This window comes from Micropterus salmoides, unplaced genomic scaffold (assembly GCF_014851395.1).
Source record: "Micropterus salmoides isolate LMB-PRFRI ecotype aquatic unplaced genomic scaffold, ASM1485139v1 Ms_hic_scaffold_3, whole genome shotgun sequence".
NCBI classification, from domain to species: Eukaryota; Metazoa; Chordata; class Actinopteri; order Centrarchiformes; family Centrarchidae; genus Micropterus; species Micropterus salmoides.
In genome coordinates this window covers 38,502,053-38,528,417 of record NW_024042261.1, presented here as the reverse complement: position 1 = coordinate 38,528,417, position 26,365 = coordinate 38,502,053, and the positions used below count along the sequence as shown (strand labels likewise).

Below are 26,365 nucleotides of genomic sequence, written 5' to 3'. Positions count from 1 at the left end.
CCACCATAAGCTTCCACGGGTCTGAAAGCAGCAGAACCAATAAGGCACTAAAGGCGTTCAAGCCTCACCTGGTGATCTACGCCATCTCCGTTAGATAGTTTAATCTTTAAACGTTACTCCAGATAATAACTCAGATGTTTTACATAGTGTCCAGCATCTGGAAGCTCATTTTATACATGGAGACAATCTGCCCCAAGAACTACTGTGGCAGCGACAAGTGATTTAAGAGAACCAATTTTCTCTGAGGTACGAACAACTGATCACACCTGGGTTGCAATTTTGTTTTTAGATTGGAGAAGAATTAATAACCGCATGAAAATTGTTTGTTTACAGTCAAAAGTTTTAACTACTAATACCAGCTTCATATGTTTGCAGTATATGCGGGTAATGAAAACCAATATTACTTCATATAAGTTATACAAGTTCAATCCAAACATTGTAGACCAATAAATTAAGAGACACTCTCATCACTCTTTACGTCAACTGTTTGATCACTTTGGAGGATGTAGTTTGTGCTTATAACTGTAACCTAAATCAAAATCATGGCTGCAAACACTCAGTCTGGTTCCATACCAGCTCAGTGTTGTTAAAAAGCCTTTCATTAATGTGGGAGTAAATGAAGTCTTTATTCAGGAAATAATTGGTCTTTACTTTATTCGTAAACAGTCCGAGATACATATTGTTTGTGTGGGCAGAGTCCCATGTTTCCTTGCTTCAGAGATAAACTAAATTAACAGAAATGTCGTCTTCATCCGGGGACTCTTTGAAAATATACTGAATCATGAGCATCCAAAGTCTGTCAGCAGAGGCTTCTACTTTGAGAAACTGTAAATAAAAATCAGGAGCGCTCCTGTTGTGTTTGTTTGTTGTGGTCCATCAGGATGGGCACAGTAAAACCTTCAGGAATTAGGAGACCAGCTCCCCGTCCCTGCAGGACCTGATATATATGTCCTCACCTTGTCCTCTAATGACACTCTGAGAAATTTAACCGCTGTTCCGTTTGTCCAAATCAAATCTCATGTCGTCTCGTCTCTGTGTCGTAAGTAGATTCAGTGTCCATGTGTAGACAAACTCCACAGCTACAGGCTAACTTTGGCCTAAAGGTTTTGTCCTAAACACTGGACGCTGCAGCTCAGACCTTCCTCCTGTAAAATCATCCTCCTGGTCCTCCTCCTGGCACTGGTCCTGGTCTACCTTTCAGCGCTGATCTTGTAGCGGAGGACAAAGTAAGCAATGAGCCTCAGGGAGAAAAAGAAGATGGCGAGCACGATGAAGTCCAGATAGAGTTTGGCATCCAGCATGTCCAGCTCCTTCAAAATGGCCTCAGACTTCTGGAAGTGACAGGTGTCGTCTTCATCACAGTGCAGATCCTCTCGGTCCAGACCGTAAATAGACAGAATGACGCCCTCAAACCCGTACCTGAAACACAACACAGGACGAATTTATGATGTGCTCAGCTGAGGAAGATTTATTTAACACCATGATACAAATTAAACTGAGATAATAATTTAACTAAAGATGAGACTCTCCATTAACCCGGTGGATAAAGGACCTGAAACTGTTTCTTTCAATTCAAATATTTAAAGAAAAGTCCAGAAAAGGAAAAACAGATTTGGGTGACAGAACTTTGTTTCTTCTTCTTTCCTCTCACAACTCTCAGATTTATCTGCTGACGCTTTGGAAGGGCCCGACACCAAGGTTGGGAACCGGTGGACTAAACTACCCAACTGTAAAAGATAAAACAAGCTTGCTGTACATCAATTAAAACTACAAAACTGTACATAAAGTAGTTAAAACTACCTAACTGTATATAAAGAAGGAAACAAGTAGCAAACTGTACATAAAGTAACGTTAGTTAAAACAAGCAAACTGTAAATAAAAAAAGGAAAAAAAAAACTAGCATTCTGGACAAAAAGCCGTTAAACTAGCTTACTGTAACAGAGCATTTAAAACTAGCTAACTGTAAAAGATAAAACAAGCTTGCTGTACATCAATTAAAACTACAAAACTGTTCATTTAAGTGGTTAAAACAAGCTAACTTTATATAAAGCAGTTAGAACCAGCTCCAACCTCTGATTCATATTTAGAAGCTTAAGTTAGCTTTTGAACTGTAAGTCAATTCGAAGTCAGTCTGATCAACACGTTCTCACTCCTCAGTCGTCACATTAGACCATAGACTGTATATAAAAAAGATTAGACCCTTTGTTAGGACCCCTTGGCTTCACTTTTTAACACACTGGATGCCTCTTTAGCATCATTTCTGGATGTGCAGGGCTCCGCAACAATAAATATGCTTGTCCGGTTGAATTTTCAAAATAAAAGACATGGTTAACTATGTGAACCACTTACAGTTTGCCAAATCTACTTGTACGTTACACAGTTAAAAAGAAGTCAATGTTGACTATTACACACGGGAAACACCGGTAGTATTATTTGACCCAACCATCCTCCTTGACCATCTTCCTTATATTACAAAACGTGACATTGACCTGCAATTATGCTTAAAAAGGATTTACATAAGGATTTGTGTAGGATTTACATGTTGAGCTAACCAGCTAGTCAGCAGCCCATCCTGTATTCAGCTGGTTTAGTTTACAGAAGAGGGACAAAACTCAAACCTGACAAGCCATCAGACTATTTTAATTAGTCTTGGTTTTGGGGGATTTTAAGGAGTCAAGCTCTTTAATTTTTTGGATTATTATGAAGGATACCTTGAAATTACCAAATTCTTCAAGGAAATTCAGTGTTGGCCTTGTGACTAAGTAAAGATAAGGTATATAATATTTATATACAACCACAGTGTCGTCTTCTCTCGCCTTCAGAGTTGTAGTTTTATAATCAAACAGCTCCCCCACCTGACGTAGGAGATGTAGGACATCCACTGCAGGTACCAGGGGATGGTGTCAAAACTGACGAAGAACCCCGAGAACAACAGAACAGGGATCGCTGTGACCGGACCAACAAACGTCGCCACCTGCAGGAAACAAACATACCTGAGTGAAGTCATCAGGTGAACACACCCGTCTGTGAGCTCACACAGGTGAGGGTAGAGAAGCTGACCTGCAGGGAAGTGGAGGCGGCTCCGATCAGCAGACCCAGACTCTGGGCCACCAGAGAGGTCAGAACCCCCAGAGACAGGAACAGGAAGAACCGCCCGGCATCTGGAGGCTGAGCGGTCATCCAGTACACAATACTGCAGTACACCAGCGGGAATACTACCTGTACAGAGGATAGATGGTACAGGACAGTGAAGTACACCAGCAGGAATCCTAGCTGGCGAAAAGACAATGCAGAAAATCATCAAGATTAAAATGAAAAGTGGAAATATTTCACTTTGTGTGTGTAAGGAAGCTAGATTATATGAAAGTTTCATTTTTTAAATTATATTACGGAAGAAAATGAGCTTTTTACAATATTTCTTTAGATGCACGTGTTTAGCTGTACACATATATTCAAATATTTATATACACACTATGTTGCTTTGCAGTGTAACAGGAAATGATGTAATACTGTGTGCTGTCTGCCAATCAAACTTTACAAAGAGAAAGAAATGTTTTTCTGAAGATGTTTGATTTAATTTGAACTTTTTCAGCTCAGGGCAAAGATTCAGGCTTCCAAGTGCATTCTGGGACAACAACCCACCACAGACACAGTAAACCTGATGAGGACCGTGTGGCAGGATGGATCAAGTGTTACCTGGAAAGGAACGTCAGCCATGGTTTTGGCCAGGTAGTATGCCTTCAGACTGTACCAGTAGTTCAGGTGTTCCCTGAGAAAAACTCCCATCTCCAGAGGAACTGAAGCACAAACACACCGTCAGACCCCAGAATGAAAAGTAACACAGTATAGTTTTATTCATTGTTTATGCTTTTATTCGTTATTAATATCTTGATAAATTCAAATGTTACTGGAGTTTTGGGGAGATTCATTTATAACAAAACATATTGTATAACCTCTTCTTCATATGTTTTGTGTGTAAAAAATGTGTAAAGTAACCAAAGATGTCAGATAAATGTAAAAGTAGAAAGTAGCATGAATTGATGATGATATTATTATTCTGATGGTGGCAATAGTAATCAGTGGGAATCATCTCTTGTGGTTTGAATCTCATGACGGCTGAACACGATCACATTTCTTCCCTACTGTAAAATAACTGCGCTGCCTCTCATATGGTGCAGTGTGTTGTGATGTTTCTTCTTCTGAGTCTTTATTCGGTGTTCGTTTACGGGGAACTGACATGAGGTCTGCGTGGACTCACATGTGAGCACTGTGGGCATCAGAGCGGCGAACATCAGGAACAACATGGAGAAGAACAGGAACCCCGAGTTACTCAGAACCTTCTTGGCCTCGTTCCCGATGCCCAGGTACAGCAGACCAATCAGAACGCCAATCCCGATGTGAGAGGAGATCCTCAGGTGAGTCAGCACCTGCTCGACCAATGAGAACACGGATGCGTTACTGGTTGTCTCTCTTGGCCGCAGTTGCTGAAGGTGTCCAGCAGGCGTCGCTGTGGTTTCTCACCGAGTCTCTGAGGATGCTGAGGAAAGTCCTTCTGAACAGGATGGAGAACTGGGTCATGCAGCTGGCAGAGAAGCTGTGACAACCTTCAGACGACGAACTCTCCTGAGAAACACAGCGAGTCAAGGAGTAGAACAACATGATGGTGAACTTTAGCATCTCTGCTGTGAGCCAATCAATAGTCAAGACTGAACGTGATGAAGTGCTTTGATGTTGATCCATGTCTGTCTATTTTTATAGTCTTTATCATAAATGTAAAAGTTCTTTGTTCCAGTGTTTTTGAAGGCTGATGTGCAGTTTGATGTTAATATAATTCAAACTGTTAAAATATAAATTGTAGACAGTTCACAGCCACTACATTCTAAATATTTGCATTATCAGAAGAAAATTCCCTAAATGTGATATTTCTTTTTTCCCCATTTGATTAAACTGGTGCTTACAAGTACTTTTATGTATATGGTGTATTATATTTTTAATGTTAATGTACTCAGTGGTTTGTTTAAGTGGAGTGGAGGTCTAATTAATTTATTCACTTTGGAAAGAAGCCTTGCCCAGATTAATAGAACAGCAGAGGGCGGTCTGAAGAGTTGGATCTCGTGTAAAAGGAAAGTTTCCTGTGTGTTAGCTGAGTGTTGACGGTGTGCGTTTGTTTTTTACCTCCTCTGTGCGCTGCCACAGGAGCGGGTGGAGGTTTGAGTCTCCGTTCAGTTCAGTCTGATTATCCTTCTCAGACTTCCTGTCCTGGACGGCCTTCACCAGTCTGACCATCTGATCGCCGTGCTCTCCAGACGCCACCTCCATCACTGAGGACACATGATCACATGATCACATTCCTCTGACAGGACAGGAACACATTAGGACAACTCCGGTTCTCTGTTTTTTCCAGAGACACATGAGAGGAAGTCCGTGTGTTCAGCTGCAGTTCTTCTAGCGTCCACTAGATGCTGCAGCCGGAGAAGAGAGGGACTACAAACATCCTTTTCTGACTGAACTGCAGCAACGTCTGTGACTTCTTGACTGCCTGGTGGAGTTTCCCCTTTGGCTGTTATCATTCAAAATGAATAGGCGCCAACCTTGTGTACCATAACTGCAGATCCTCTAAGGCAATCCCAGTGGGATAAGGGTGAAGAAGTATGTGATCTATGCTAATCACTAACAAGCCCACACCTCACTAATGGGTCACAATCCATCAGGTGCGCACAGAGACTGGACTCTACCTTATATTCACTAGGAGGGAAAAAAAACAAACAAACTGCAAAACAATATAAAACCTGCTGCTGTGAGAAGCAGAGGCGGTTACACACTGTACCATTCCAGCAGACAGCAGCGTAGAGAAACCAGTTCTCCATGCAAAGAGGCAGGATTGAAGCGCTCAGTTACAGCTCCCCAATTCATACTCCAAAAAATAGGGGGCAGTATATTGCATACCAGATCAGAACTGTTACTTCTTCACATCCTGTTGATCATGTTGGTTCATTTTTGAATATTTAAACCAAAATTGTGGTCATGTCATACACATTGTACCTTTATGTAAATTTACAAAAGTATTAGCTTCAAAATAAACTTAAAGTACCAAAAGTAAAATTAATCATTTCAGTATATTATTATTGAATTTTAATTATTGATGCAGTAATGCGTTTGTTACTTTAATGTTGCAGCTGGTAATAAATGTAACTCATTTTACCGAATTTATAATCTGCTGGGTAGCTTTGGTAGCTTCATGTGTAATAATAGCTCATCATTATTCGTTGATTTATTAACAATTTAAGTAGCCAAAGCTGTCAGATAAATGTAATGTGAAAAAATGCAATACTTCCCTCCAAAATGTGGAAGAGTATAAAGTAACAGACTTATGTGACATAAAAGTACCTCAAAATGTACATAAAGCTCCCCTCCAGACAGGTTTTAATATATAATAAATATGTACAGTCAAGCACGAAATTGTTCAAATGTTAATAAAAGATCAGTAATAATTTTTTCCACAATGTTGCCTCTTGTACATCGTCTTATTATCTTCTGGGAGACGCCTGTGTCATTTCTAATCAAGAAACAACTTGCTGGTTGAATAACAGTACCTTTAAGTCCGAATTTACCAGGGGTATGAATAATTTCAGGCCCGACTTCATGTGTTATATGTTATATGCTTGGACAATTGTCCTCGTCTCACTGCCTCTCCACAGAGGTGCTGCAAGGCTCAGTGTTGAGGCCCCTTCTCTTCTCAATGTGCACCACCACCTCACTGGGGCTGATCAATCACTCGCATTGCTTCTCTTAACACTGCTATGCAGACGATACGCAACTCTACCTTCCCGCCAGACAACACCACTGTCTCTCAAACATCTCTCCATGGATTGATGACCAGCTGTCCTTCACAGACCATGTTGCAGCTGTCTCTCCGTATGGTGTGGTCTATACACCATAAGAAAAATCAAGCCCTACGTCACTCAGTACGCCACCCAGCTCCTGCTAGAGGCCATGGTTATCTCTCTGCCCTCCTAGTAGGTCTTCCAGCTTGTGCAGTGAAACCCCTACAAATGGTTCAGAACACAACAGCGCGTCTGGTTTTTGATCAGCCCAAAAGGACTCATGTCCCTCCAGTAATGTTGCATACCGAGAGACTATTGGGTCTGCACCATCTAAACTCCATAATACAAGCTTACGTTCCTTCTGGGCCACTGCGCTCCTCCGACGAACGCCGCCTGGTTCTGCCATCTCTTCACTCAAAGGAATCTCAGTCCCTGTTCTCATCTGTGACTACCACATGCCATCAGAGCAGGGGCGCCCCTCTCTGACTTCAAGAAGCAAATGCACTTCCTGTGCTCTTCTTCTTCTGTCCCCTCACAATTATCTAGTATTGACGCACTATTCGTTAATGCTTACTTACTACCCCATTGATGCCGAATGTGTTAGTAGGGTTAGGGCTATTACTGCCATTACTAGTATATTTTGTCACTTGTAGATCTCTTACTTTACTGATACTTGTGGTGGTAATGGGACTGTGGATAAGGCACATGTCTTTGGTTTGATTCCCATGGCGACAAAATGTGCACGTGAGCAAGACACTTTATCCCTAGAGGTGTGCGACCTCTCACATATATTGCAATTGTAAGTCGCTTTGGATAAAAGCTAAATGAGTAAATGTAATGTTATTTTTCTTCAAAACAATTAAAGTAAAAAATTATTTAAAACAACATCACCCCTTTCTCCCTCATAGAAAAAATGTTTCATTGTCTATTTCAGATGTTTAAAAGCTCACAAGAGGTCTCCTACTTTGATGAACCTGAGGTTTCATACTTGACTCTGATTGCTTCCAGACTAGTTGTGATGTCATAAATCCTGCAGGTACGTCCAGATGTTAAACCGAGATTTAATGTGAGTTCAGCAGATAAATGTAAAAACAAAGGCTTAAACATGCTCCTGAAACCTTCCTGGACACATGGACATAAGGTTCTTACCGAAGTCTGCAGGGTTGTGGTAGGTGGGGCAGTTGAGTCTGAGGTCTCTCAGGTAGGGAACCAGACTGGAGACTTTCCCTCTGTAGATACACTGACCCTGACTCAGCACATACAACTGAAACACACAAATGCAGCGAGTCAACACTGAATACCACCAAACTGAAAGGATGAAGAGGAGTTAAGTATCAGCACTGGAAGTACACAAGTATTATCTGATTCATCTATGACAAAATAGGTCTTATGTAAAAGCCTCCAAAAAGGACAAATGTAACCACTGGAAAGTACCAATCCAGTGACAGGCGTACCGGACCTTACGTAAGTCAGGTGACGTTTAACACGTGGTTAACATTGTGAAATGGCAACCCGTTCTCACTCCCAAGTCGTCACATATGGACACATGGTCAAGACCCATTGGCTTCAGTTTCTACGCACTGGGGATCCCTATAGCGTCATAGTTCAACGCAGTGGGGGAAACCCTGTAGCGTCGGTTTTTGACGGTAAAGGCAGGTTCATGATATTTAACAGAAAAGACTGAGTAAGGAGGTGGTTGGGGTAGATGGAGGGCCAGAACCCGGACTTTGAACCAGGAGACCGGGTCTGTGTCCCGTGTGAAACAAATAGTCAACATTAAATATTTTTATTTAGGCAAGTTACTTAACATAAGTGACATTAGTTAACTTCGGTACGTAATTATTTTAACCCAAACCATGATCTTTTCCTAACCATAACCAAATAGTTTTGTTGCCTAAACCTAACCAAACTGCAACGTTTCACGACTTTAATAATGCGCCGTTTAAAATGGCAATGTTTTGAAATGTTTGCGTTTTATTTTGAAAGTCAAACCGGACGTTGCATATTTATTGTCGCTAACTTTACCAGACATTGCATATTTGTTGTTGCTAAGCATTGCTAACTTGACCGCAGAGTCCTAAAGTTCAATAAATGATGCATGAGGGGTACCCAGGTTGTTAAAAGGCGACAACAAAGGGTCTCGACCAAGCGTCAATGTGTGACGAGTCGGGAGTGAGAACGTGTTGGAAATGGTGGTAGTTTGGTTACGTTTATGCAACAAACCCACTTGTTTAGGTTGATGAAAAGGCCATGATTTGGGTTTCGTCACAAAAATCAAGTGACTTATTTCACGTGACGAAAGTCGGCAACGCTATTTAACTTAAAATTCTAAAGAACTCATCCTCATTTGCTTGATTTCACATGGGACTCAAACACCTAAGACTTTCTCACTCTCTATGCTACGTCACCTGACTTGCTCCTACCACCACACGGCCACTAACAACGAACGTAGCCATCAGTCGTAATCGTAGACTGTATGGTCGTAATGAGCTGATGAACAAACAACATATACGGTCGTTTTTCCAGTGAGAACAGGCTGAGTTAATAAAGTACCAGCAGCAAATGTATTCTGCAGTAAAATATCTCATTATCCCTGATTCGGTTTTAAATTATACACAGTTAGCTAGTTTGAAGGATTTTATTACTTTAGCTCTTTAACAACTATACTGTCATCTAAAACACGACGAGGAGACGTGAATTGTCCCTGATTTTCATAGGTCAAAACAGTTTTGAGCAACTGGTGTAAATCTAGCACGTGTTGTATTTTAAAAGTTTCTCATATGTTTTTTATTTGAACTCTGAATTTGTAAAGTAACAACTCACTAAATCTGTCAGATAAATGTAGTGTAAAGTGGCATGACAAGAACATACTCAAGTACAAGTACCTCAAACTTGTACTTGAGTAAAAATTTGATCAGATCAGTGAGTTTGTCCCTCTGGTGCTGCTGGGTAATGTAGTGCAGTGTGATCACCTTGTCGAACAGCTCGAACAGTTTGGCGCTGGGCTGGTGGATGGTGCAGATGACGGTCCGCCCTCCCTGAGCCAGAGCTTTCAACAGAGAGACCACCTGGAAACAAGACGAGCTGTCCAAACCACTGAGACACAGAGACACACAGGAAGTTGGGTTTTTGTGTGTCACAGTTGCTTTTGAACACAGAACACAGGCATTGTTCCAGTTTCAAGCTTAAAGTTCAACCGCAGTGACTTTTCACCTCAGAGTGTCTCCAGGTGTTTCCAGGTGTTGGGGAAACCTACTGCATATGTTTTATAGTAGTATGAAGCCTTTAGTGTCTCAGAAGAAGACCTGAGTCTTATTTGACTGATAATTGAACAAGAACCATAACAAAAAAGAGATCTTCAGGACACACCTGTTGAGTGTGAGCTGCTCAGACAGCAGCCAAGTCAGGATTATTTATGGAGCTAGAGAAGGTTTTACAATCTGTACAACATACAATCATCTCTCGTTCTCGCGCCTCAAAAACAGCCTTCTTCCACCTCAAGAACAGCATACTCATCCATGCCCTCATCTCTTCCAGTCAAACACCCTGCCATCTTTCATTCTGCATTCCCCAGGTAACTTCCTTCCTTTTCTTATTTAACCAATTACTTTGATCTTTTCACCTGTAAAGCATCGTTGTCAAAAGACTAAAACGAACTCTGAATGAACATGAGGTCCACAGGCTGGTTCTGACCTGGTGGGTTCATCGAAGAACATGACCGGTGGATTATTGACGAGCTCCAAAGCGATGGCCAGCCTCTTCCTCTGACCCCCCGACAGATGAGACGTCCTGGTTTTAGCACAGTCCAGCAGACCCAGAGCCATCAGGATCTCCCGGACCTGAAAACACACACGCACATACCAAAAATCAGAATGCTTTAACATCCGAGACCAGAAACCAGAACTCTTTAAAAGGACCAAGAAGTAGCCAGGGGTCCAAACTCACCATCTCTCTGCGAGCCTCCACCTTCATCTGCAGCTTCAGGTTGGCTGAAACCTGCAGAAACAAGATTCATCACTGCAGCACAGAGAGACACTGATCCTGGTTTACAGAGTCCAGACCTGCAGCAGACTGCAGGGCATCAGACCTGACTGCTGTCTCACTGTCCAGACTAGACCGTCCTCTGTGGTGTCCCAGCAGTGAAATGTTTTTATATGGTGGGGATCGAAAGTAACTTATGCATTTCCATTTGATGTTACCTTCTACTTCTACTCCGCCACATCTCAGAGGGAAATATTGTACTTTTAAATCTACTACATGTATCTGACAGCTTCAGGTACTTAGATTTAAAAAGTACACTATATGTGCATGTGTGTATCTAAACATGAATGAATCAGTAATAATAGGATTATGTATAATACTTTAACACACCAGGGACATTTAACTGCATAATGAGTACTTTCACTTGATCCTTGAAATACGATGTCCTAATATTTCTGAACGTTTACTAAAGTAAAGAATCTCAATACTTCTTCCACTGCTGACTTTAATACTCGGTGCGTCAGTGCGTGATCTAGCTGTCTGTGTCACATGACAGATGTGTTAATGACAGTCATGTGACTCTGCAGCTGTTAGTGGTGATGATGATGATGATGGTGGTGAGAGTAAAGTACCATCATGGCCTCCTGCACGGTGAGGTGAGGAAGCAGCATGTCGTCCTGCATGATGTAACAAGAAACCTTCCTGAAGGAGCGCAGGTCTCTGGGCTGATTGTTGATCAGGATCTCGCCCTTCATCCCCGTCTCCCTGTTCATAAAGACAGAAACGAACTCTGAGACTGGACTGGTACTGGACTCATCTGATACTGCACGGTGGTATTCAGTGGTACAAAGAAGTAATTTACTTCACTAAGAGTAACAATACTACAGTATAAAAATACTTTGTTACAAGTAAAAGTCCTGCATTAACATTTATAGAATCTGAATCTGCAAAGTAATTTTAGATATCTCATACATGTAGTAGAGTAGTAGTATAAAGTAGCATAAAATGGAAATACTCAAGCAAAGTACCTCAGTATTGTGCTTAAGTTACTTCTCACTACTGCCCGTCATCCACAGTTCTTTTTCTCCGTGGTGTCCTTACTGTGCAGCAGGGTCAGTTATCTACTCTACCTCTAGAGGGTGTTTTAACACCTCATATGGTTTTCACAGTCTTTCTGCTGAAGTCCACTCACTTTTCTTCATATTTAAATTAAAAGATTTCAGGAGCAACAGAATGAACGGACCTGCAGACAGCAGCGTGTTGCTGCCACCGCGCCAAAAAGCATTTTCATGTTATAACAAGATATTTATCATGTTAGTACTACAAACAACAATCAAACAGTGTAAAGCAGCCATTGTTTAAATTCAGTTACAGTTTTACAACAACAATCCAACTTTGTGTTATAAACAAGATGTTGTTCTGTTTTATAATGAGAACGTCAGATAATATAAGATAAAGCCATTTGTTGTTTCTTGTTTAAATATTATTTTTTGTACAGAACTAAGTACATTTACTCAGGTACTTTACTGAAGTAAAATGTTAGTAACTTGTTACTTTTCAAATTCAAAATATGATGTAATATCCCAGGCTAAGATTCGATAAGGGGAAAATTCACACACACCCCTAATTATAATTTTCCACATCCCACTCACTGTAATAAAACATTGTCAGGTTTATTACATATTTTGCCCCTGTAATTGTAAAAGTGTTATATTTGAAAGTTATATTAAAGCTTATTGATTTTATTAAAAAATGTAATTAGTTGGTACAAATAAACTCCTACAAACGGTCTACTGTGTAAAAATGACATCCACTTCCTGTTTGTTTCAGAAAGCGATCCCTGTTGCTAAACTGAGGAGCTGTGATTGTCAGTCAAAAACATCACGACCTCGTCGTGTCACATGCTCTTCATAATTCAAATTTATATGAGCTGATAGAAACTGCTAACACCCACCTGTACCCGGCCAAGATATTCATGAGGGTGGATTTTCCGGCTCCTGAGGGCCCCATGATGGCCACCAGGTCCCCGCTGGTGAATTTCCCAGAGATCCCTTTGAGCAGAGTTTTGTAACCTGAGAAAGAACAGAAACAATGAGTCTGCAGGTTCCCAGCCGCTCTGAGAAATGGTCTTTGTCCTTGAGTCCAGGAGTCAGGTTTCAGAGCCCCCCCCCGCCCGATTTCACAAACCTGGACTCACCTGGACTCACCTGGACTCTGGGATGTTCACTCAGCTAACTTTATTCAAGAGGACAAACTTTTCATTCAATGTTTTTACAGATTTATTTCAAAATTAAAACAAGTGATTGAGACTGCGACGTTTCAGAGACCTGGACCAGGTCCGGGTAAGAAAACTCCGACCCAACAACTGGGGGAACCAGAGAGTCTGATGATGATGAAGATGATGATGATGAAGATGATGTCCTGCAGTAACCGCTGCAGTGTTTATCTGCTGATGGAGGCCGAACGCGCTTTAATGAGATTATCAGTTTTAATCTGATCGAATCCAATTTAATCTTCTCTGACCGACAGTAACCTCCACTACCCCCTGTATCCACAAATACACTGCAGTACTACCCCCTGTATCCACAAATACACTGCAGTACTACCCCCTGTATCCACAAATACACTGCAGTACTACCCCCTGTATCCACACATACACTGCAGTACTACCCCCTGTATACACACATACACTGCAGTACTACCCCCCTATATACACACATACACTGCAGTACTACCCCCTATATACACACATACACTGCAGTACTACCCCCCTATATACACACATACACTGCAGTACTACCCCCCTATATACACACATACACTGCAGTACTACCCCCCTATATACACACATACACTGCAGTACTACCCCCCTGTATACACAAATACACTGCAGTACTACCCCCTGTATGCACATATACTGCAGTACTACCCCCTGTATACACAAATACTGCAGTACTACCCCCTGTATACACAAATACTGCAGTACTACCCCCTGTATACACAAATACACTGCAGTACTACCCCCTGTATACACAAATACTGCAGGGATACCCCCTGTATACACAAATACTGCAGTAATACCCCCCTGTATGCACATATACTGCAGTACTACCCCCTGTATGCACAAGTACTGCAGTACTACCCCCCGTATACACAAATACTGCAGTACTACCCCCCATATACACAAATACTGCAGTACTACCCCCTGTATACACAAATACACTGCAGTACTACACCCTGTATACACAAATACTGCAGTACTACCCCCCTGTATACACAAATACTGCAGTAATACCCCCCTGTATACACAAATACTGCAGTAATACCCCCTGTATACACACTCTACTGGAGTCTAGAAGTAAATAGTATCCAGTTTATTAATGTCAGTAATATTTAGGCTGCTGGGTCGTATCAGCTCAGAGGGAATCCTGCAGTTATTTAAATTTAGCGGCCTGTAATTATCCAACAAACAGTAATTTCAGGAAAAATGGAGGAAAAGTTCTGACAGAAAATTTAGTTATTAAGATTTTCTGAATTTCTCTTTCTGTAAATATTCATTTTTCATTCGTCATTCAACTTTAAAACCTTTATTCTGCATGCATTTAACATATTTTATTGATCCGCTGGTTTCAGAGAGAAGTAAATCATTTGAAGTGACACAGCTGAATTATTATTTTGTTATTTTAAATGATGGACCTGTGAAATAAAGTGTTCATGTATTTTTCTTCATTTTCAAAATTAACTTACTAACTTTTTCCAAAGCTTACAAGCACATGTCAAAGGTCAAAGGTCAGGTGTCAGAAACGGTCAGATGTTAGCATCTCCCCGGTTCCCTCGACAAAAAGCCTACTGGCATTTTCCACTGGATTTCTGCAGGACTTAAACTCTGTGGCCGACTCAATAAAGCTACTCAGCGGAGCACGAAGCCAAAAAGTTCTGACTTCCAGGCATAAAATTACCCAGATCTTTCCTTTACCCCCCCGCCCATGATGGCGGCCCACCGAGCTAGCTAACTCGCAGTTTAGCTCTCAGTTTACTTGAAGGGGATGAAATGATTTAATCGTGCTGCTCCTCTGGACTTTCCATATCGGACCGAACGCATTAACTCATGTTGCGGGGGAAAATAAATATCCACCATTTTACAGCAGCTTCTTTCACAACGTAAGTCTACAGGGAGAAGTTGTCTGTGAAGATTCTCATCGAGGTCACAGATGTCCACGGTGGGTTGAAATCCAGGGCAACTGGACCTGGTTGAGGGGTCTTGAAGACATTCGCCTCTCATCTAAGAGGCTTCTTCAGCTCAACCAAGTCCAGCTGCCCTGGATTTCAACCATCAAACATGCCGCACTTCCTGTCTTCAAGCTGGGCTCTTTTAAAAACACATGAAAGATTCTGTTGTCCGCAGACCTCATCTCAGGCATCTGACCAAAAACACATTCAAAAAGGAAAATGACTTTGAGACGAGGGAAGATAAAGTGCAAAATAATTTTAATAAATAATTTATGGGTTTTAGGGAAGGAAACTAAAAAACCATGAAGGGTCATTACGTCACTGTGGGATGGACCATGGGGTCTTTCTTGAAAAATCATGTCACTTTATTTGAACAGGACGTGTCCTACAAAGAAAAAGTTGAAATGTTCATCTTGTTGTTTTGCATGAATGGCCGCGATTACTGACAAATTACTACCAACATTAGCGAGTTAGTAGCTGCATTAACAAATGAAAGATTTCTGATTTCTATAAAACGTATACAAGTAATATGTTAAATCACGGGCGTCACTTTGTGTTGAAAAGTGGTGGGGACACAGGCGCTCAGATTAGGGCTGTGAAGAGACACTTAGCTCGCAAGACATCACGATACGCAACAACACAGAAGGAGACGAAAAGATCCTTAAACACTGTTTTAATCTATGTCGAGATAGCATATATGAGCGGGGGGTCTCTGGGTTCATTTCCTGCATTCTAGTGAAAGTCTCTGCACCAATTTAGGGTGGAAATGTTTTTATTTATGTAAAAAGGAAATTCAGGTAGCAAGTATAACAGAATCTAAGTGAGTGCAGCTCTCAGTTATTCTGTGCTGCTTTCAGATCGGTTTCTCCTGCAGATCAACTTTTCTCCTGTAACATCCTCCCTGCGGAGGCCTGATTCAGTCTTCGCTCCTCTTTTGTCACGTTCACAGCGAGAGAACGGAAAACTTGGCCCAAAAGGAAACCAAGTTACTGAGCGGTGCTGCACGTTTTGGGGTTGTTTTATTATCAGTAGCTTGTTTCGTTTACTTTTTTTGGACATTTGTTTCTTCTATAGGTCTTTTTTAACAAAGGGTATGCACGTGACGTCACAGAACGCAGTTACGCTCACCGAGTGGCAGAAAGACGAGCAGCAGTGTTAGCCTGAATCAGCTAAAACACAAACGACACATCTAAAATGGGAAAGAGCTGCTGGTTCTTTGGTAAGCAGCAAGGATCACTGTCGAGTCTGACTGTTTCCTTAACGTGCAACTAAACCTTTCTAAAAGCATTTATTTGTTATCTAACTGCAAGCTATATTTCAGAATTTTTTTTTTAATGCTTTAAAAAGTGCTGAGGACATGTCCCCAGCGCCGCCAGTGTAAATGAGACCTACGTGTTAAATGATGGCAGATCTGGATAGCCCCAACTGTTCTGGAAAAATCAGCATGTAGCGTGTACGGTTCCCTCTTTCAGCAGACTTCACACAGACCTACTGTGCAGACACTGCAGGCTGATTGGACGATTAGTGAAGCTACTGGTGGTTATTGTGTTTTAAAAGTACAAACAAGCCGGTACCAAAGAGATTTTGCCTCATTAGGTGGTACCAAACTCTGGCCTGGCCCATGGACTAATGGTGCTGAATGTGCAGACCACTTATAGTTCATGAGGACGGGTGATGGAGCCTCCGGTGTAATCTTGTGTTTATAAAGGTACATTTCGAAATAATAATAAAATTTCTTGCAAGTTATGTTCATGTTATGCTAGATGTATAACTGACTGAAGCTTCTTACGCATACGTGACAGCGGTTCGTTAGCTTAACGGTAATACGCCCGCACTAAATTAACTCCGAGCCCGTTAGCAAACGTTACGTAATGTGCTCTACAGTTTCTGACCTGATGACCAGAAGCCGCAACAGGGCACCAGACAAATGGGATTACAGCCCAGATGTTGATTTTATCTACAGCGATAAGTGAGTTCTTTCATTTGGTAAAGTCTTTTCTTCATTCATGATGCTTCTCCCAAAGCGTGGCCCCGAGCAGAGCATCAGGGCTCGTCCCTGCAGTACGGAGCCTCGGTCATGTGATAACGCGTCTTATATGGGGACTGAGGAGGATAAACACAGTAAGTGCACCGTGAGTTTAGATGTGTAATGACAACACGTTCTCTCCCCCAACTCGCCACATGTGGAAGTACCTGTGGCATCGCTTTTTTTAACGCCCTTGGTACCTGCGTCCATGTGCGACGAATCAGGAGTGAGAACGGACCGGTAATGTGGTCAAAGCGCAGTTTCCGGAGTCAGCAATAAACTTTCAAGCTCAATAGTTTTCTTCTTACTCAGCTGACCTCACAGCAGCAGTATCAACCGTTGAGAAGCCTGCGGGCTCATGGGAACAGGTGACAGCAAAGATGCTGTGCTCTGCTCCCTCAGTAGTGACTGTCAGGTCAGGAACATTTACTGAACTTCAGTTTGGACGATTAGCAGCAGATTAGTGTCGACGACTTGCAGTTACCTCCGTAACAGTCAGTCAGCCTGCACTCTAGGAATTCCCATGATGCATCGGGATCCACTACCTGTCCATCACATCAACTCATCCATCATTTTACGCCGTTCCAGAGTTTCAAACTTTAGTAATCATCATTGTGAGGACGAGCGTTTGTCCCACCTGAGCAGGTTCTCAGTGAAACTCTGAGGAAACCTGAGCTGTTAAAGAGTCTCACGGCGTCTCATTACAGACTTCAAACAACAAAACAGCAGCTTAGTCTGGAATGTAAATTCATACTCAAGTATCATTCATTATTATCCTGTATATACACTGCAGTACAGCGTGTACAAATACTAACAGTGCAGTTAATGTACTGCAAGTCAAACGCCTCAGGGACGAGGTCAGCCGGCCCAGATACTACATGTTAACTACTGAATCCGAAGCCTGATGGAAAGACATCAAATTTACTTAGCTTGTAAAACTGTTCAAGAATACATACAGTATATTTCATTTCTTATAAAAACACACACACACAGATTTCTTCTGAGCCAAATCGGTGTGCTCTAATTCTGTGCAGCAAACATGACTCGACTTTTTGTTTGAGGACATTTTCCTGTTGAACGAAGGGCTGAATGCAGTTCTGGTTCTTTTGAAACGTGTTACATAAACAGCAGAATTGAGCACAAACTCATCGTGTTTCCTGTCTGCAGACTGAACTCTTTGTGTTCTTCACTCTTTCCTTTCTTTTGTCCTGAAAAGCTGAAACGTGATCCGAGCTTTTCAGTCCCGATTCACTAAACGTGGTTTAATTGTCACAGCTGCTCAAAGACAAATCAGTGCACGGTTTTAAAAAGCGCTTTGAAATATTAATTTTTTAAGTTGTTAAGTTTTAATTTCCTTTCTTTTACTTGTGTTTCTTATTTGTCTGTTGAGTTCAAACATTTCCACTTAAATTATTTTTCTAAACTTTAACAAAAGATATAAGAAACAATTAGTTTCGTCTTTCCAACAACTACAGTTCACATGTGACTTAGCACATGGTGGATTAACAGTCCAGCGTGTGAACCATGAAACTTTTTACACATATGAGATGAGCGTAATGTATAATTGATATAAAGGAACAACACCTTATACATAAGTATTTAAAATACACATTAACGCCTTTAAAATAAACTTTATGTTCAGAGACAAGCAGGAACTTCCAGCGCTGAAGCACCTTAAACCTGCGTCCTCTCCTGCAGCCAGCAGGGGGCGACTCCAGCGGCTGCAGTCTGAGAAAATTCTCAGCTGATTTATTCCCTCAGTAAACTCTTTCCTGATGAGTTTATGGTACGTTTTGTTTTAAGCCTGTTTGTCGCTAACCAAAACTAGCATCCTGGTTAAAATCAGTTAACATAAATTACTGATGCACCTTGCTAACAAAGTTAGATAGCTCCTCCCTCTCGTCAAAATATGCTCATGTCTGGTTCCAATAAACCAAGATGGCGACGGCCAAACTAACATGAACAGATTTCTGAAATGAAAACTGGGGACATTTTGATTTGGTGGTCATCACGTCATTAAAAAAATATAATGTGACAATGACAAATCAATACATAATTAAATAAATAATAAAACAGACAAAGGAGTATTTTAATACTCTTGTTAAAGTAAAATCTGTCTGTCTATCCAGGTCATTATACTCTATACCAGGCTGCTGGGCAGGACAGGTTTAAAAAAATATATATATAATATTATATATGAATTAAAAACGGGGGAGGATTTCAGTTTTATGTCAAATTGAACTCTTCTGAAGGAAATCAAGTCATTTTGAGGCAGAAACTAACTTTCAGTCAATAAAGTAGAGGCTGCAGTCACTTTCAGGCAGAATGCTGCATGTTATGTGTTGTTTTGGCCGTTTAAAGGTATTTTAAGAGGTAAAAAGGCCTGGATCTGTTGGTACACAGCAAGTTAAATAACGCAGAGTCATAAGGATAACTGACCTGAACCTTTGCTAAGCCACGCCCCCCCTTAGTTACCGTTGCTAAGTCTGACAAACTGTCGGCGCAGTCTGACTTTCAGCACGGCGCCGCCACTGTCTGTAGCTGCCGGAGAAATATTGGATAATTTTTATTCAGACTGTCAGACTGACATGAAAAAAAGACAGAAGCCAAAGCCTATCGATCACAGAGTAAAAGTGAACCACCGTATTCTCTGACGACTGTAACTAACATTACGTTAGGAACAATCCACAGCCTTTCAGGTTTTTGGAAAGAGAATAAATCGTCCTTCTCCTTTCAGCCTCTCTGGTAGCTGCTGTAACTATTACAACAGCGTTTGACCAGATCTGAGAAAAATACAGCCAGAAAAAGCTGGAAAATGACTCTTGTTGCATCAGAGTCAATGGAGCGCAGCCATGAAAGTGTCGGAGCTCAGTTAGAGCGAGACCTATACTGTGCTGTGATTGGCCAGCTGCGTGTTCGGGGCGTGGCTTAGCAAAAAGAGATCATGTCTTTATTTATAACTCAGCAGTAAGTCGTGTTAATTAAAAGGCTACAGTTTATTTTCCAAATATAAACTAGGATATTAGACATAAACCTACCAAACACATAATCCGTCGGCAACAACAGGCTTCAGTTATTGCCTGTAATCACGTAAATATCGGGCCCGGTTACGTTTTAAACAACACTTATTTGGCCACAATTGTGATTATTCTGTTAAAAGCTGTTACTACGGACATAAAGTGATGTTTGTTTGCACGTTATGTCTGTTTGATCCAGATAAAAGCAGCTGTAGACGTAAAGAGACCGGGCGATCAGGTCTGTTAACATCTTAATACATTAACACAGTTAAAAACGGGGACATTTCTGGGGACAGCTCCAGACAACGAGGACGTCTGGTCACAGCGGTCCACGACCCAACGTCCACTTCTGTTGGGCCCCGTCCACGTTACTTTTGTCACGTTTGCTCCTCCCGTCCAGACTAAAAAGGAGAAGTTTGAAAACGCTGCCAACCCCATTTTTTGTTTTAATTTAATTTAAATTTCTGGCTGGCATTTTAGTGCCGACGGGCAAAAACTGAGGACTTTAGAATCGATGACGCAGACGCTCACGATTGGCTCTCTGATTGGCTCTTATAAGTTTTTGATTTGGTATTTTATTAAAATATTTTGTTCTGTGTAAATAACACTTGCAGCCTACACTCGGACTGCGCATGTCACCGTATTTACTTTGCAAAGACTCTCAGTCATCTTTTAACTCCCGTGTCCCATTCAGTCACAGTCCCAGCTCGTTATTGGTCCATGCAAAATAACATCTGGTGCGGTTGTTCTTCTGCAGTATTTTATTCTTTGGCCAAATCTTCTGTAACTACGGAACAGACCATCCGCTTCATGTTTTAGTACAGACGCAGATCATACTTATTTTAATTCAGGCCTGAGACAGTTTGTGGTGAGATAAATGTAAACTATATTTAATTTACAGATATATTTATGAGCATAAATCAGATCTGTGGTTTCAAACATTAAACATGGAAACTTTGAAGTGTGACAGTTTTGACTGAGCCTCGTCCATGATCTTTGTGTTGGCGGAGGATGTCGTGATGTGGTTTATAATCTAACAGATTACAGTAGCAGTACAGGACGGTGACATGTAGGTCATGAGGAGCAGTAAACCCTTCGCTCAGACTGACAGGAGCGCCGTGTCTTCGGTCACAAACATTACCAGGTGTTTGTATTTTCTTTCTCACGGCGCTTCTAATCTGACCTACAGCTATTTACAGCAGGAGACCCTGACTGGGATTAAGAGATTACAGCCTGATAATCCAACACACACACTCTGATGGGAATAGTGTACCGAAGCTCTAGGAGGAAACACTGACCACTGAAATAGAACAGAAAACAAGTCGAAGGTAACTAAGTACATTTACTCAAGTACTGTTGTTACAGTACAATTCTGAGGTACTTTTACTTCCTGGCATTTCATTTTTTCCTCCGTCAACTCCAATAAATTGATAAATAATAATGACTGGCTGCAGCTGTGGTTAAAATCTCGTGTTGTCAGATCAAAGGGATGCAGATTCTGGATCAGGTGTGTGTCAGTACCTTTCTTCCTCCACCAGGGTCCCTCCCTGACCGAGTACGAGACGTCTTTGAACTCGATGTTGACCGCCGGTCTCCGCGGTAGCGAGGAGAACCTCTGGGCCTCCGTCAGGTTGTTGTCCACCTTCTTCAGGTGTCCCTGCAGCAGCGGCGTCTGCTGGCTGCCCGCCGGCCGCTTGTTGAGCCCCTCGTCCATACAAACGCACACCATCCGGGGGTCCAGCATCAGGTCCGGGGGCCCGTTGGTGTTCTGAGGGTTAAATCAGAGACCCCTGATTTCTTTAGAAGTCCACAGTTTTAATGCTGTATGTGCTCACAGGATTTAAAAGCTGATGTTTTTAAGTTCAGTCCAGAGAAAATTCTCACGCCCACAACAATAAAAATGCTGCTTTCCTTCTGTTTTTCACAATAAAACGCTCAAATGTTGTGTTTCTGTGTGCAGCAGAGAAACTATCTGTTAATTCGCACAGATTTTGGTGTCCGACACAAAACATGTAGAAATGGCTGCTTCTTATTCAAAGTGCTTTACAATGTGCCATCACACACACACACGACAACCACGTAACGCTTTACAGCACCAACACGACTCTTCAGAAAGCTAGAAGAAGAAGAAACGAGTACATAATGTACAACGTGAGCTGTGTGGAAGAAGCCTGCTCGGTGTTCTCAGCGTGGGCATCATGACAGAGGCCACGAAGAGACAGAAGACGACGTTGGAGGAAGAGAAAAAGAGAGAGAGAGTGACCGAGCAGGAGTAAACATCAGACTGGCTTTTACTGGTTGAGCTAAAAGCAAGCAGGACAGTCCTCCACAGCTCGGCCAGAGGAGCTCCAGACCGCCTCCATCAACACCACCTGCCCACATGCCTTCTTTCAAAGTTATTTCTGTTATTTGTTTAATGTTTTCATTCAGGATGTTTGGCTTCCTTTTCTCAGCAGGTCTGTTTGTGCTTCCTGCACTGTGATTGGAGGAAGCTGGATGTTTGCATCTGTTTAAACTTCTCTGACTGACTAGTTAGTCCTCCCGGCAGCAGCAGGTGGTGTTCAGCTGTGTCATTGTCACAGTGTTTACTTCTTATTATGTCAGTAAAGATCAGCCTCACACAGATTTTCAATTTATTGGCAACAGTTGTTTTACTCCTGTGAGCAGAGCGCTCTGAGAGCAGGTGGAAACGTAAAGTCTGAACATCCGACACTGTAACGTCACATAATAATCGAAAAAATTCACGCAAACGCCCCCTGAACAACTCGGGAAGTCGGAGAAAAGTTTGAAAGCAGCATATGTACGCTACCAGTCCAACGTTTTAGAAGAGCCGCCATGTTTGTAGTTCTTCTGTAAATCTATGTAGTTCAAGTCCAGTGAAAAACCTTAAAATGTACCAAAGTTAAAAACAACGTTTCCAATTGGAGAGAGAGGAAACCCCCACACAGAGAACAAAACATACCAACAAGCGCCCAAGCCAGAGAGAAGGAACAGAAGCACCTGAAGGGCACTTACAGCCTGTGGAGACCCTAAATGGACCTTTGTGAAAACAGCCACAAGATCCAAGAAGAACAAAACTACAGGGGAGGAAAAGAAGGTCAAACGCAACAACATTGTGATTCCATACGTGTCTGGAGTATCAGAGAAACTCAGGAGGATTTTTAACAAACATAACATCCCTGTGTTTTTTAAACCCAAGAACACACTAAGACAGATGCTGGTCCACCCCAAAGACCGCACACCCAAACACAAGAAAAGCAATCTAGTGTATGCGGTCCAATGCAGTGAGGAATGCACAGACCTGTATATTGGGGAGACTAAACAACCACTACACAAACGCATGGCTCAACACAGAAGGGCCAACTCCTCAGGTCAAGACTCTGCAGTCTACTTACATCTGAAGAACAGAGGACACTCGTTTGAGGACCACCAGGTGCACATTTTAGACAGAGAAGATGGATGGTTTGAAAGAGGTGTCAAGGAAGCATCTACACCAGGGTGGAGAAGCCGTCATTGAACAGGGGAGGGGGTCTACGCCACCACTTATCCCCCACTTACAATGCTGTCCTTTCATCACTTCCCAGGAAACTCAACAAACGTAACCTATTGGCCTCAGGTGAAGATACCAACGATGGTCGTTCAGTCTTGGCCACAGGTAGTCTTAACGACTGTAACGACTGTCGTCACAGCAACCAGGAACACTAACGAACCAGCGGTATCGATGACCCGGGCCAACGACCCCACTGAGGTTAAATAGCTGAGTTTCCCTGCCAGTCAGTCAGAACTGAAGAAGTCCTTTGGATGAGGGACGAAACGTCTTCCAGTATCTTCAACCAAGTCCGGCTGACTTTAACCTTCTTTGGATAACTATGACCTGGATGACGGAGAATCTTTACAGACAACGACATTTTCAGATCTAAAATTAACATTTAAATGAAGGAATTTGGTTCATTATTTCACTGTAGGATCAACCGATGACCAGCTGCTCCGTCTTCGTTCATTAATATACATCACACACACACACACACACACACACACACACATACATACATACATACATACAGGGGACTGGGATGCTGAAAGTATTTGTTAAAAATGTTATGAAAAATAGTTTGCTTTGAGAAAGTTTTTTTTTGCACAATAAGAAAACATGCAATTTACATAGAAAGAAATAGAAGAAACAAATGTGCATTGTCCAAAAAACACAACTAAAATTAACTAAAGTGTTGTTTAAATTGTGCAGCAGTGGAAGTAAATGAAGAAAAACACATTTCTACAGTAAGCACCTTGGAACAGCCTGTTAATACAGAAGCTTTGTTTGGACTTATTATTATTATTGTTATTATTGTGTGTGTAGCACGAAGGAACTACAAAATTCGTTTTGTTATGCAGCCTTGTGCTGTATAATGACTAATAAACTACCTTGTATTATAAATATTCCATATGATATTAATGAGGGCAGACGGAGCAGCTGGTCATCAGTTGATCCTACTGTGAAATATTGAACCAAACTTCATTAAATGTTCGTTTTACATCTGAAAATGTCGTAAACGTCGTTTTTAACTTTGGTACATTTCAGGTTTTTCACTTCTACTTAGATTTAGTGAAGAACTACAAACATGGCGGTGCTCTAAAACTTTGGCCCGGTGGTGTAAAAGCCCAACAGGTGCCCCTTAACATTAACAGGTACACCTGTGACCTCTGAGAGGAACGAGCTGCCGTGTTCACCACATGTTCACCACACGTTCACCACAAGTTCACCACACGTTCACCACATGTTCACAGAGTCTCTTCACACTGGAAAAAACATGCGACGGGAATTTAGTGAAATCAACTAAATCTCTTTAATTCAACACTAAATATATAAAAGTTTATTAGTTTCAAGTCAACTCAACTTAAAAATGTTCTTTCAGGCTTCAGATCTTATAAATTTCAGTTGATTCGACTCAGTTAAGTTTTTTTTTTAAAGAAACACGATTCACCATCTCAGCAGATTTCCCAGCATGCACTGTTTGAGAGTTCAGACTCTTCAGAAAACAGGATTTATTAAATGTAACATGAAGTCCTGGTTGTTTCTGTTCATGTGAACCATGATGACCCAAATTCAGTCCTTAAGTCCACTTAAAGTCCTGCAGCCATGTTGGCCTTGAACTGACTCCGCAGCAGTTTGAAGTTCTTCGTGTTAAACGAGGAGCAGCAGAAGATTTAACTTCAGAGTTCACTGAACTCAGCTGATTTCATACCTGAGGTTCATCTGAACTAATCATTCAACCCAACTCCCTGCCATTTGGAAGCAGTTTAAGTTGGTTAATAGTGAGCGTGAGGTCAGTACTCACCATGATGATGGAGTTGGTGACGCTGGGGTTGTGGACGGACCAGGCGGCCATCAGACAGGCCATGGCCGAGAGACAGCAACACTGAGACTCTGAGCTTCCCTCACACACATCTGATCACTGCACTGACCCTGCAGGGCCCCGCCCACGTGTATATACCGCCCCCGCCCCCAGCAGCTGGCCCCGCCCCTGCTCTTTGATTGGTGGACGTTTCAGCGTGTGAAATTAATCCGTAAAATCCTCCGATTCAGTGTCAGTGTGCTCAAAGCAGTAAAATAAAAGAGCGAGACGGGTCTGGATTTAGAAGTGGTCCAACATCCCCTGCAGGTTCTGAGCTGCCTGCTGGGTCGAGAGTCGGACCTTTAATGATTCAAAGAGACAAAGTCCAGACAGAGAGAAGTCTTTATTGTGAGCTGAGAAATAAGATTACCAAGCTGCATTAAATCAAAAGAAAACATATTTAAAAACCATAAACATGCAGAAAACTTTGAGTGAAATAATGTAAGAAGTCGGTTCCTGTGTGAAAACATCTTCATCAGTGTCCAGATGACGACAGCACACGATTCCAGTTTGTCTCAGCGGCTTTGGTTCTTTTCTCAGACTGCTGCTCGTTCAGCCTCCATCACAAAAGTCATTTCTCACTATTTTCTGATTTTCAGATTTCCTACACGTCTGTTTTTGTAAACGTGTTCTGAATTGATGAAGATTTTGTGATGCGGAGGAGAATCTGAGGCCCGACTGACACGAGCATCAACCCGTTTCCCCTGTTTACATTTCTGATTCTGTCATTTCCTCGTTGTGCTGTGCAGAACAGTAAACAGCTTTTTTCTTTGCCCTGTCAACACGTTCCAGTACAAACAGAACTGTGAATCTTTTGCAAACAATCTCTCAAACACAGACACAGAAATATGTGCAGCCTTGTGCATCAATGTCCTCCAAACCGTAGCCATAGCT

The 26,365-nt window shown here is 41.9% G+C and overlaps 1 protein-coding gene across 1 annotated transcript; it reads right to left on the bottom strand.

The window, feature by feature from the left end:
* Positions 1-606: 606 nt before the first annotated feature.
* On the bottom strand, positions 607-25,536 carry abcg1 (ATP-binding cassette, sub-family G (WHITE), member 1). Its single transcript, XM_038694063.1, has 15 exons — positions 25,415-25,536; positions 21,600-21,846; positions 12,760-12,877; positions 11,438-11,570; positions 10,770-10,820; positions 10,518-10,663; positions 9,797-9,920; positions 7,974-8,088; positions 5,176-5,321; positions 4,522-4,623; positions 4,259-4,427; positions 3,697-3,797; positions 3,061-3,219; positions 2,856-2,974; positions 607-1,419 (listed from the first exon to the last, which is right to left on the bottom strand). Exons 1-15 carry the CDS (start codon positions 25,475-25,477, stop codon positions 1,191-1,193), a joined length of 2,022 nt encoding a protein of 673 aa, XP_038549991.1. The 5' UTR covers positions 25,478-25,536; the 3' UTR covers positions 607-1,190.
* Between the last annotated feature and the right edge of the window lie 829 nt (positions 25,537-26,365).